General features: G+C 33.0%; 1 protein-coding gene across 1 annotated transcript in view; it reads left to right on the forward strand.

The window, feature by feature from the left end:
- The first annotated feature begins 1,409 nt into the window (after window positions 1–1,409).
- LOC143240205 (pyruvate dehydrogenase phosphatase regulatory subunit, mitochondrial-like) overlaps window positions 1,410–13,240 on the forward strand; it is a 115,352-nt gene continuing 103,521 nt past the window's right edge. The window contains exons 1-2 of the mRNA XM_076482294.1: window positions 1,410–1,753; window positions 9,450–9,730. Of these exons, the coding sequence (XP_076338409.1) occupies window positions 1,709–1,753; window positions 9,450–9,730 (326 nt within the window). The 5' untranslated portion in view covers window positions 1,410–1,708. The remainder of the gene's footprint in view (window positions 1,754–9,449; window positions 9,731–13,240) is intronic.

Raw genomic sequence — 13,240 nt, forward strand, 5'->3', positions numbered from 1 at the left:
ACTTTGTGTTGTGAAAAAAGCAGTTTACTGGTGAAACTGTGAAATGTTTTTTTGGACGAAAAGAAATTAAGTCCTAGTCTTATTTGTAAGATTGCTTCTATTCATCTCAAAAACTCAAATGTCAGTTTGCAGATAAATTCTAAGAATCAATGGGAGAACATAATTTGACCAGAAATCCAATGGCTGCTCAAGAAAAGCTCATAGCATTATCAACTTTTGAAACTCTTCAGCTAGGAGTTAAATCAAAATTTCATAGGAACTTTTTGGTGCTAGTTCGTAAAGATGCTCTGATCTGTCAAGAAAAGCAAAGGACGTGCTTTTGTCTTTAATAATAACTTACCTGTTTAGGGCTGTAGGAAGCGATAAAGTCAGTTAGGACATAGCCTGGACTTTTTTTTTTTTCATGGCATGTGTTACTATAACTTGCTTATTTTGAATTCATTCCATACGTTATGTTATGTGTATGCAGTATTAGTACTTTAAAGGGATCAAGAATCAATCTCATAGCATTAAAATTTTAAAATTATCTGGGAAGCACGCCATTAGTGTATTTTTCGCACATCGTGTATCACGTTATTTAGTTGTAATAATGGATTGACCACACAAAAATTGCTTCCTACGGTAATGCTATGTAAATCAACATTTTCTGCTATGACAATAATCTCGTCTACAGGTAAAGAGGGATCTCCAAATTGCTATGTCAACATTTCGGCTAATATTGGACATCTTCTTATCATAAACACAAGCCAATCTTTCACACTAAATTAGTGAGTAAATGGAAATTGTTTAATTTAAACTAGGTACCATTTTCATACATATAGGTTTCTGCGCGGTGTGTATATGTGCGTGGGGCGGTGTGATATTTTTTGTTAATGGAGGGGACAATGTTAACAAAGTTTACGTACCATTATCTAGTTTATGGCTTCAAAGATAGGGATGACAAACGCTTAAAGCTCTTGTGTAGATTTGCGCAAAAATACAAGAAACAAATAATCGTGTCGTCTAAAAAGCAAACAAAAGTAAAAATCTCTAAAACGTGTAAAATCGATCGAATTAAAATTAATGCAAATTTGAATAAGAATTATTGCCTAAGTATTTATCTAGGTTAAGAGGTTTTGGGGTAATTATTTACATAGTTATATATATATATATATATTTATGAACATTCACGATCACTCACATGTACAAGCAGTAATTTATGTGTGTTCTAAATTTTCTAATGTTAATATTAAGTTATGTAACATAGCGAAATGTAAGGGTAAATCAAGGTGAGTATATAAAAATATAACACTAACAGTTTCAATCGGATAAATGCAAGAATTTTATGTAATAACTTTTATGTGAGTTTATTAATAAAAATACAACTAGCACATTAATATATTACACCGAAAGTAATAGTTTCTACTAAAGACCACTCCAAATTCAAGGAAAGTGAGTTGTACTCGTAAGTACTATCACCTCTACAACAAACTTATAACAGTAAGTAATTGCACTTAAACCAATGGAATACGTATTGAAGCAATTAACTCGGACAAAATCGTGTTTTGAGAGTTTTATTTAAACGTTTAACTGTTTGGTTTTAAATTTTGCTTAAAGTTACGGTAAAAGTTACTCGAAGGTTGTCTTGGTACGTGATTCAGAGTTCGCTGGTGAACACTATCCAGTGTTAAATCTTGAAGTACTTTTTACTAATGCATAATGGGATTAAATGAACCATTATAACACCATACAGTTGAAAAGGCGAGTAAATTTGGTGAGTCTGATATGAACTCTTGAGTTTAGCTTATTAGTGAAAATAAGCTATAAAACGTTCTGAAGAAATAGATAACTTTGTTATAAACGAATAGCCTAGGCATTTTATTTATATTTCACCAAACAATAAAAAAAGAACAAAAATAAAAGAAACGACTGACGTAAAGAACTTCAACAGACAGACTGCTGTTTTCATTTATCATATTAAAATGCATTAGGGGCTGGTCTAAAGGCAGTTGGTTGTCTGTATATGTTCTGCCCCACTGTTAAAGAGCACCATCAAAACATTTAATTTTGTATGGTAATTGTATTTCTTAGAAGAAATCTTTAAGCAAACTTGTTACATTGGGTTTCACAAGGTAAGATAAAACATTCATTTAATGAATAGAGGTTTATAATCATGTAAAGGAAATTTTTTTTATGAGGCTTGGAAAATATCTACATAACTTATTATTGAATTAAGGTTTTTTTGCAGTCACTTTATAGAGGAATTTAATATTATTATATAAATGTGTATGACTCTGATATTTTCAGGTTTTTGCATTAAAGTCCATTTAAACAAATTTATTGGGTAAAATCTCAAAATTTGTATACTTACTGATGAAACTGCAAGGTCATATTGTTATTAAAATATGGCTTTAACAATAATATGAAAAAAGCCTTGGGTTATATGTTTTGATTAAGATAAAAACATATGGTATTCCCTCTCCCTGTAGTGAATTACTTATATAAAATAATTCATTAGATTTGGTATGTTTGAGAAGAACACAGTGTGAAACTTAAATTATTAAACTTTTATGTCATGTGTATTTTAGACACACTTTCTAGACATTGAACTGTTGTTTTAACATAATGACTAACTGTAAACAGAAACATAAAGATTTTCACTCCCACCCCACTCTCAGTGCTTCTTATTTTATGTGACTATATTGCCTTTCTGAGCTACTTGAATTTTATTCACATTTTCTAGTTTTCTTTTCATGGCTTCTCTTCTGTGGATATGAATGTTTAGTGATTGTTAAGTGTTGCTTCTTTTTTTTTTTTTTAGTGTGTCTGTGTGGTGGTAATAAAAATTCAGATTGTTTTCTTGTGAACTCTGGCCTTTAGGATCATCTGTATTTGTTTGGCACTGTAAAACAATGTTTTTGTAGTGATCATACAATCATAATTATAAATGTGTTACTCCTATTCATCAACATCAAAGCATTAAATACAGACTCTGTATCATCAATTATAGGTTTTAAATGTAATGAAGTATCTTATTCACAGTTATTAACATGAATTTCTATCAAAAATACATTTTTAGTGTAAGTAAATGTTAATGCTGTAGCAAAACAAATAAAAAAAATGAGATGGAACTGTTTTTTAGGAAAGTAAACAAATAGTATGATGACCATAATCTGTGATGACGAGAAAACCCACTTGTAGAGAAACAAAAACCCTTCAAATGTGATCAGCTATTGGTCAGTTACTTCTTTCTTTCTTTGTGAACCTGATAATGACCGAAGAAGGTCGAAATTTGTTCACTCCTCTACATAAGAAATTTTCTCAACCCAAATCAGCCATTTTTACATATATAGTATGATGACAAATGAATAGTCATCAATCGTGGCAAATTGATGACCATGTTTCTAACACTTAACAATAGACATGCTGCTGAGGAAGAGTCATTGTTGTTGTTTGCGTCCAGTATCGTCCCTGCAGAATAAACACAGAAGTACTTGGTGTTAAACCTTTCATAATCAATTAAACTTCACCAATCACATTAAAACCAAAATTACTAAAGGCATTAATCCACTGAAACCTGGAGTAGGAGATAGAACTGAAGAACATCACTGTTTATGGTCATCCAAAGTCTTTATCTTCTCTGTTCTGGATTATGCAGTGCCAATGATCAGTACAAGTGCTACACAGCTAGAGAATAGCAAATGCAATACAAATGTGTTAAGATTTGCTCTAGGATGTACTGAGCCACCCCTTGCCAAGGCTCTTTTATACCTTGTAAGCCTCTGCAGCATCTTAAGGCAGTAAATGTGCTAAAATTGTAAGGACTAAACATTCCATCATAATGCCACTGTTCATTTTACTTGAGATATTTGAGCTCCACAAGAACAGTGTAAGTACAAACCAAGTAGAGAATTGTCTAAAAAGTGCCCCAAGAGACAACAGACAATCAGGGGTAGACAAATGGTATGCAACCATCACTAAAATAATTGGTTATTAACAGGTTTTAAGGCTTTATGTGGAATAAATGTCTGGGGAAAATGGAAAATGTAGTGATTTCACAGAAGGTGGAGCACAAAAAAAACTTGCATGTTTGAAGGCATGTTAACATCACTTGTCATCATAACTACAGATTGTTTTTACATTACATCTAGTGAGAGAGCAACAATATTTTGTCTAAGGTTGTTCGAGCAGTTGAACATCATATCTTGCAGCATGAGGATGGAGATATAAAGCGAATTCTTCTCTGGATTGTTGAGAGCAATAAATTTCAAATTGACAGTGCCATCAACATGGTATTTGCAAATGACTCTGAGATTGTACTGCATAAAATTCTATGTGGTTGATTCCCAGATGGATGGCAGGAAAAAGTGCATGGCTAAAGTACCATCTGTATGTATGTAGCAACACACACACACACACACACTTAGACCAACAGCATAGTCAACAATGAATAAACAATAATAAATGTGAAGAAACAACAAACTACAAAACCTTACACTGCTGCATACCATATATCCCTGATATTAGTGACAGAGTAACTGACATCTGGAAAAAACTTGCTGATAAACATAACATTCCAATAAACACTAAATTCATTGAAAAACTAGGTATAGAACTAAAATCCATGCTATGTAAAAACTGCACTGACAAACATAACACCAATGCTATTTATAAAATATAATGTAACAACTTCCACAGAAAAATAGAAACCAGATTCATAGAACACAAGAAAACAACTTTTCACATTTTTGAAAACTGCAAATCAAATAAGCATGATTTAGAAGATTCCAACATACTAAGTAGGGAAACAAATGTGAAATCAAAGAAGCCCTACTTGCACAAGAACTCCAATCAAAATTGAACCAATGCAAAGGAACATTTTTATGCCTATATTAATTAATAACTTAACATCTAACTGCAATATCCTTTACAATTTTGTACTTGTTTACACACTCATTCATAAAATGTGCCCAACAACAGTTGCAAACTCTTTGTTGACCTGAAAATGATCTAAGATCAAAATGTTGTTCTCTACTTTATTTTAAATAGTTTTAGTACCCATACCAGTTGCCTTTAGAACACAATACTATGATAGGTGTTCCTCTGCTACCACATTGTCCTGATATCCATCTCTTCACAGATGCATCACTTTGAGGATGAGGTGCATATCTCAAGTCAGGAATTCCAGGGCTTGTGGATGCACAACAAGGCTTTCCTCCACATCAGTATTTTAGAACTTCTTGCTCTTCAGAGGGTAAAGTCTCATGGTCTGGGATTATTGAGAGAAAGATGGTCATTCTTCTCTTTGGAAATTCCATGGTGGTGTTGCATTTCTATTCAAGAGGGTACTTGTTGATGGGATTTTTTTCTTTCTTTTTTCAAACATTAGATCTTCTTTATTGAGCTCACTCCCATCATATCAGACTACAAGCTTGCCATGTTCCAGGGGTGAGTAATTTCTCTACAGGTCAATTGTCTCAATCCATCTGGATTCTCCCAACCAAGTGAATGCTATTTTGCAAGGTTTTGATCTTGGTTTGGGACACTGATCGATGAATTTTCCAGTATCTCAACCTTCAGCATTGGCAGCAGATGCATTTATTCAGGACTGTACAGGATTGCATCTCTGTTTCTTCCTACTGATTCATCTGTTATCCAAAAATCTAGCTGAAGTTCAGTCAAACCCTTGTTGTGTTCTCTTGGTAGCATTGGATTGACCAGCTCAACTCTGGTATATGCTTCTTGAGTACCATCAAGCATGCCCACCTCTTCCATTTCCTCTTTGGTCTTTTCTCTTGAGACAGCTATGATCCAACATTGTACATCTGGCTGTCCTAAAGCCCATGCTTTACGCATGGAAGCTGTGCAATCCTTTGTTTAGCATTGGTGTTTAACTTTTAAGATTGTCGTACATCTGTCTTAATTTCTGTCTAATCCCACAGTGGACATTTATTAATGAAAATGGCACACATATCAACAATGTTGTTCAAGAGGAGATTTTTTTTTAACATGTCTCTTTCACTAGGGTTTAGCATATTTTACAATCACCTTATATAAGGCATTTCAGTACATTGTTCATGGAAGAGGGTCCATTTTGTCCTCATAATTTTACACACAGTAGGGAGAAGTGGAATTTACTTTTGCCACACAGTTGGTGAGTGACAATGTGTCTTCATAACTCTAGACTGGATGACTTCTGTTTCCTCAGAGTGAGTACTGCATACAAGATTCCTTAATTTCAAGTAGGAGGTATTGTCATTGGACTTCATGTTGAAGAGAAGGTTTGTCCACTTTAGTATTGGTTACTTTCTCATCATGATTCCAGTGGCTTGGAATACTTCATTTTTTGACTACAGGATGGAATCCACGTGCCAGCAGATACAAGTATTGTGGCCCAAATGCCCTTGTCACTAATGTGGAATAAAGGGACCATAGCCCTATAATTACAACCCTGAGTGGTGGAACAATGGTTGTCTGTTTGGAGCATGGTATTATGGTGATGGTAACAAGTAAAGTTTTACTCACAGTATGGGAATTAAATTTTGATTGAAAAGCATACCTGTTCTGAATGTGGTGCAGTTCTGTTAGCTAATATTCTACTGGCATGCCCATGATTTATGCAGATGTCTTCTGCATGAATGATGCCCTCATTGGCTTCTCCCTGTTAAAATAGGAGGTAAGTATGTTTTGGAATTTGATATTTTCTTAAATCACAAATATATTTCCAGTAATACCTACCTCATCTTGCACTTTTCCACTCTTCCAGAAAACTGGTGTTGGAGATTGCAGAGTGAGTGAGTCTTGAAAAAGTGACATTATCTGAATGAGGTGCTTATATGCAGTACCAGGATAGAGGGTGTATTGTGTATTGAGACAGATATCACCAAGAGCAAATTAAGTGTGGTGTCAAAGATTGGAGCAAGTAAAAAAAGGATTAGACCAGTGCATAGAAGGGCTAAGTAATAGCTGTAGTGTGAGGGGGGGGGTATCGGAAATGTATCTTTGATTTAAGAAAATGTTCACTTTCACATTTTTGTGATGAAGTCTGTGGGTTAGTTGGCAATATCTTTTTAGCAGATACCTTGAGAAAAAATGTTATTTTTAGTTCATTCACATGCTTATACGTATAATCACTTTTTTTAATTTGGAGTGTTTACAATTTGCTGTTAACCTAAAATTATATTAAAGTTGTAACAACTTGTAAGTGTTTTTGTTTCTAAGAGATTCCTATATTATTTCTTGTGTCTTACTTGAAAGCTTCAACTGCAAGCAATGAAGGTGTTAAGTATAATTTGTTATATAAAAATGTGTAAATTTCTTATATAAAATCTGTAGTATAATTATTCCAAAGAGTTATGACTGTCAGTTAAAAGCAAACATATTTCACTTTTTAGTTTTGTTTTATGAATTGTTTATCATAATTTTTTGTAATATGTATATGCTTCTTAAATATTTTAAGTCATAACATAAGTAGATCTATCATATTGGCCTGGTTATATAAGACAATATTTTTTATTTATAATTAGGCTGTAAAATTTATAGTTGGCATATAGTCATGGCTGACCAGAGACCCATTACCCCTACTCTAACCTATTTCATTCCTTATTATCCAGATAGCATCCATCTGTGCACATGTGCACAGTATCTGCTCACCAATTTTTGCAGCTAATCCATCTGCATGCTGTTCATTTATAGTATGGATTTTGCAGGTGCATTATTGCTTTAACTGCACTCATTTGAAATTTTACAAGAATTGTTGTCTTATTGTCACATTTTAGTGATTGACCATTGTGCAAGAATGAGTGACCATGTTGAAAGATAGGAAACAAGAAAGTGTTAAATTGCATTGGAGTTATGATGCAAATCTAAAAATGATGGTGGGGCATGAGGCAGAAAAAGTGAATAAGTGTACTACTGCTAGAAAATATGGTGTAACTGAAAACCATGGGAAGCAATGGCAGAGACAAAAGACTGAACTCTTTAATGCATATTCTAGAAGTAAGGCTTTCTGAGGATCCATAATTCATGATGTTAGAAAAACATGTAGGTTCAAGAAGTCAAGACAGAAATCAAATAAAAACCCTATAACCTGAGCACTTTCTAAAGATGGACATTTCTACTTCAGGGGCAGACTCTTCTAGTTTGCCCCTGAAGAAGAAATGTGCTGTTCAGTATTATGTTAAAGGAATGCAGGACATATGATTTCCAATAACAAAAGAAGTTATCCAGTTTTAAAGCAAAGAAATTTCAAAATTCAGAAATTGAATTTAAAGCATGTTAGGGATGATATAAGGTAATGAAACAATGGGCTAGCTTTGGGGTGATGTATAAGTTTGGTGCAAAAGCTAACTCAAAATTACAATGAAAAACTTGATTTCATTTCAACTCCATGTCATAGGCTTAAGGAAAAAAACCATGGATAATGCAGATCAAATGTCTGTGTTTTTTGACGTAACTGCAAATATTACAGTTCACAATAAGGGAAAAAAACAATTTTGGTAAAAACAACTGGAAATGTGAAATCTTTGACTAGAGTTATGTTGATGATTTTCACAAATGTCACAAAACCTTACTCATATCTCATTTTAAAGAGAAAAACAATGCCTAAAGAAAATATTCCTTTTGGAGTGATAGAGCAAGCACAAGAAAAGGGTTTGATGAGAAAAAGACTTGTTTTGGATTGACTTAAAATTGTATGGATAAGAAAGTCAGGAATGCTGTAGAGAAAAAAATTAATGCTTGTACATGAGATGCATCTACAAGACACCTAACTGAAAATGTAAAAAAGAAATCTGCATATTAAATGAATATTTTGTTGTCATCTCTGAAGGTATGGCTTCCCAACTGTGAGTTTTGGATATGGTCAATAAACCTTTTAAAGACATTTTAAGAAAGAAATATTCAGGCTTTTAAATAGTGACCACACAGGTAAGATAAATTCATTGGTTAGTCTGTTTGTGTAGCTGAGTGCTTTATGATTGGGACTTGATATCCATCACAAATATTGTTCATGGGTTCAAGAAATGCTGTCTTTTAAATGCTACTGACAGTTTTGGGAATATTTGTGGCAGTCCACACCTTAAAAATACAGGAAGTAGCTAAAGTGAAGAAGAAAGTGGAGATGGCTATTATCTACACTAACTGAAGATCAAATTTTAGAAAACCTTATCTTCCAAAATATTTGTAACATTTTGATATTTGTTTGCATTTACTGTGGAATAAATTGTTTGCATATTTGTTATTAAATGTTACGACAATCACTTTCTTTTCATTCCAATGGTTTATGAAAATGGGGGGGATCACTTTATATTTGAGATCTCTCTATAATCAGGCAATGAAGTATTTTAGTTCTAAAAAAACAAACAAGAGAAATCATATTTTAGAAATGTAAACTTGCTCTTTAGTTTTAGTTAGTAATTTCTGAACTTGGAATTTATTGATCTGTTTTATTTAAATGTATTTTTCTGAAGGCTATGGTTACTAGATTTCTTTCTAAAGTTTGGGAACGCCCTTTTATTGGAAGAACGCCTAACAATTCCATTCTGAGGCCATATTTATTTACACAAGTACCCTCAAGAGCATTTGATGTTGCTTCAGAGCCAATTGGAATCCTTCATGACTGGTTCACATCTGAAATTCCGAAACAGACGAGAGTGGTCATATGTGGAGGTGGTGTTGTTGGTTGTTCCGTAGCATATCATTTAGCAGTTTATCATAACTGGAAGGAAGTTGTTCTCTTGGAACAAGGACGGTGAGTGTGAAAAATGATTTCATGAACTGTTGGAGTTTTAAAATATAGTTCATATATGATTTAACTCTTTCAATGTCTTTTTAGATTTAATGTTTCTAACTTTTAATATAATGTGTACATCTTCCAAAAATTTGGCAGTATTTTACTTAATATTATTATAAGTCTTTAACATACAAAAAAAATCACATTTTTTAGTGAAGTATTTGTAATAAAGTAAAATAAAGATTTGTCCATAAATATATTGAGTAGTTTTCATGTTAAAATTAAAAATACTTTTCCTTATCTCAAATATACCAAACTTCCTTGTGTAATTCCCAAGATCTCCTAAATAAGTTTCAAACGTTTTTGTCAGTAAAACTTGATAGTTTCTATATTTTCTTTAATCTAACTCAAAACAGGATAAGTAAATCTGACCAACCTCGTAACTATATAAAAAAAAAAAGTCTAAATCTGGATTACAGCTTTTCTTTTCTATAATAATTTCATATTGTAATATTAAACCACGTTCCTTCATTCTAATTAGCTCTAAATTTCTAACAGTATATATATATATATAAAATTATTTAACTGCTTATTGCCCTTTGAACAACGACTTACTGTTGTCTGTATGCTTAAGTTTTAAATCACTTGGGGAACATGCAGTTTACATTATGCTATTGAATAACATTACCAACAAGCTACTAAAACTATTACAAGCAGCTTGCATGCATGCCTTTTAACATTTTTATTTTATTCTTATTTAGTTTACTTAATCTAATCTTAACTAACCTAAAAATATCATTATATTTATGTTTTAGTTGCTTTTCTACTTATATACAAAGGATAAACATGAAAAACAAGAAATAAAACACTTATCAAATCTTTTTTCTTGCTTTCAGTTGTCATAGTGTGTTTACCATAATGTTTTGTACCAATCATAGTATTACAGTTAATTTTCATTTAAGTAAATAATACTCGAAATAATATAAACTAATAACATGCAAAAAGTAGGCAAATTCCCTTACCTCTCAATATGTTTTTGGCTTTCTAAATCTGTGATCAGAGTCATTACAAATTCATTCAAACTAGTTGTTAACTTTCTCGTGGGAATATTTGTGTATCGAGTAAAACTATATTCAACTGTTCATAACATTATGCAACAAATCTGATAGATAAAAACTTTGAGTTTCTATTGGTTATAGATGATATATAATTAAACATAAGAATGAACTATTAATGAATTATGTGAAAAGGATATAATAGGTGGGTATGACAGGAGGGGTTTGACTTTCTGTTCAATAGCTCTGTAACCAAACAAAGTTGAAGACTATAATATATATGGTTTTTCTTAGCAATAAGAGTAATTTGTTTAATTATGTATTTTTTTTTAAGGGATGGTAGATAAAATAGGGATGATGGCATGCTAAGAGAAAATGTGTCACATGTGTCACACAAGGGGAAATTTAGAATTTTTTAAAATATTTCCTTGTGGAATTAAGAACTTGTATACAATTAAAGTATGGATTATAATGTAAGATTTTATAATACTCTAATATTTATAATGTAAATAGAAAAGTAGTTTAATAAAATTTGAAATGTAAGACACTAAAAAATTCATGAGCAGTAAAAAAAATATCTGGGTGGATAGAGTTAAAATGCTATTTGACTAATTAGCACTTTTAAGTCATGTGTGCATAGTGCTTCATTCAAATGGAAAAATAATTATTTATATTCACCTGCTAAAGCTAATTAAATATTTCATTTCTCTTTTAGTGTACTGTTTATAAGCTTACAAAAAGTATGAGTTACAAGGCTTAATTACACTGATGTTATTGAGAATAACACATAGTGAGGAATTTAATGTTAGGTTAAATTATCCTCATAAAGGCATAAAAAAACCAAGATAAAAAGAAAATTTTCAATAAACTCTTATGGGAATATCTATTTCCAAAACATTGTTTAGGCAGAGCAAAATTCTTCTCACAAGACCAGTTTTTTTTATTTTGTGCTGCTTTCTGCATGCAAACTTTTTTTTTATAATGCATCCCACAAGCCTTCCACACCCTTCTCAAAACTAATAGGAGAGCACCACAATCATGTGACATGTGACTTGGTCTGTGCACAGCTACCAAATCATTCAAACTATCAAACCCAAATCTCCTGCTTATCTTTAGGCTGTTAGTTTGTAAAGGAACATTCTCTAATTATAAATGTCCTCAGACTCCTTGCTGTTCATTGGGCTTTGGATCATTTTCTTTATATCACGAGGGGTTGGTTACTTATGATCTACCTTGACCTTTGAACAGTGGTGGGTCATATCAATCACCAAGGTGGCACCTGGTCAAGATCTTTGTGTTTTCTCACCTTTGATCTTCTCTTTTGGACCCACAATTCTCATATTTGTGTGATGGAGTGTCGAGTATCAGGTGTCTTCACACTAGTAGTGGATGGTTTTTCTGGATCAGACTGGATTTACCCAACATGGTGGTCCCTTAATTGCTTTTTTCTTTTTGGATTTTCAGGTGGTTTTAGCAATCAATGGGAAGTGGCAGCTGCAATCATCAGTTATTTTTGTTTTGATTCCCTGTTCCCTATCCTTGAGCTTTGTCTGTAAATACCTTTAGTCAGAATTGGGGAAACAAGTTCTGTTATATGTAAAAATGTTGTTCGCTCCTCTACGTAAAAAATTTTCTCAACCCAAACGAGCCGTTTTTACATATATATTTTCTCTACAAGTGGGTTTTCTCGACATCACTGAAGTTCTGTTATGTTTGTTCTTCTATCTGATTACTTCATTAGATAGTCTTTGCACAGGATGGTATGGATGAGAAAGTTCTTCTGACCACTCATTACTGGCCTACTCAACCATGGTTTCTTTGCTTACTCCAGTTATAGTTGTTCCCTCTTGACCTGCTACCCTCATTCCCCAACCTTTTCATCAGCTACAATCACTGGTCCTGCATGCTGCACTTCATATCCTCTATCTTCACTTCTAGCTTTTATCCAGTCTGTAGCAAGGAGATCTAGTTTCTCATGTTGGGTGCATTTCACATAGCTCATTTCTTTTGTTCTTTGCCCTTTGCTGTATATCAATGGAAGTTAAATGTTTTTCACATCTGCTTCCTAGCATGAGGGATTCCAGCTTCTTGTCCAGTGGTTGCTGCTGTTTTCAAGTTTCTTTTTCTGGCTTTTTGAGAAGGGATCTTTGGTCTACTCTGTTTAGGTTTCTGGGTAGCCTGATCTTATAGATTCTGTTTTTCTTGTTACCAAAAGCTCCTGCCATTTGGTACTTCCTGATTGGGACATTAATGGCTCTCCATTCCCTTACTTTACCTTAGTTTGATCTCATTGGCTTATGTGCTTTGTTTCTTCTATTCCTTAACACATTTTCTTCTTCTCTTGGTTTGCAAATGGCATTGGTTGGATATATTTCCTGCTGACATCTCTCGCACACTTATACCATCCAACATATGTTTTTCTTTATCTGGATTGTACCTTCCTTTCTAAGATCACAGCAGCTCATGAGTGAAA

The sequence above is a fragment of the Tachypleus tridentatus genome, chromosome 13 (assembly GCF_004210375.1).
Source record: "Tachypleus tridentatus isolate NWPU-2018 chromosome 13, ASM421037v1, whole genome shotgun sequence".
NCBI lineage: Eukaryota > Metazoa > Arthropoda > Merostomata > Xiphosura > Limulidae > Tachypleus > Tachypleus tridentatus.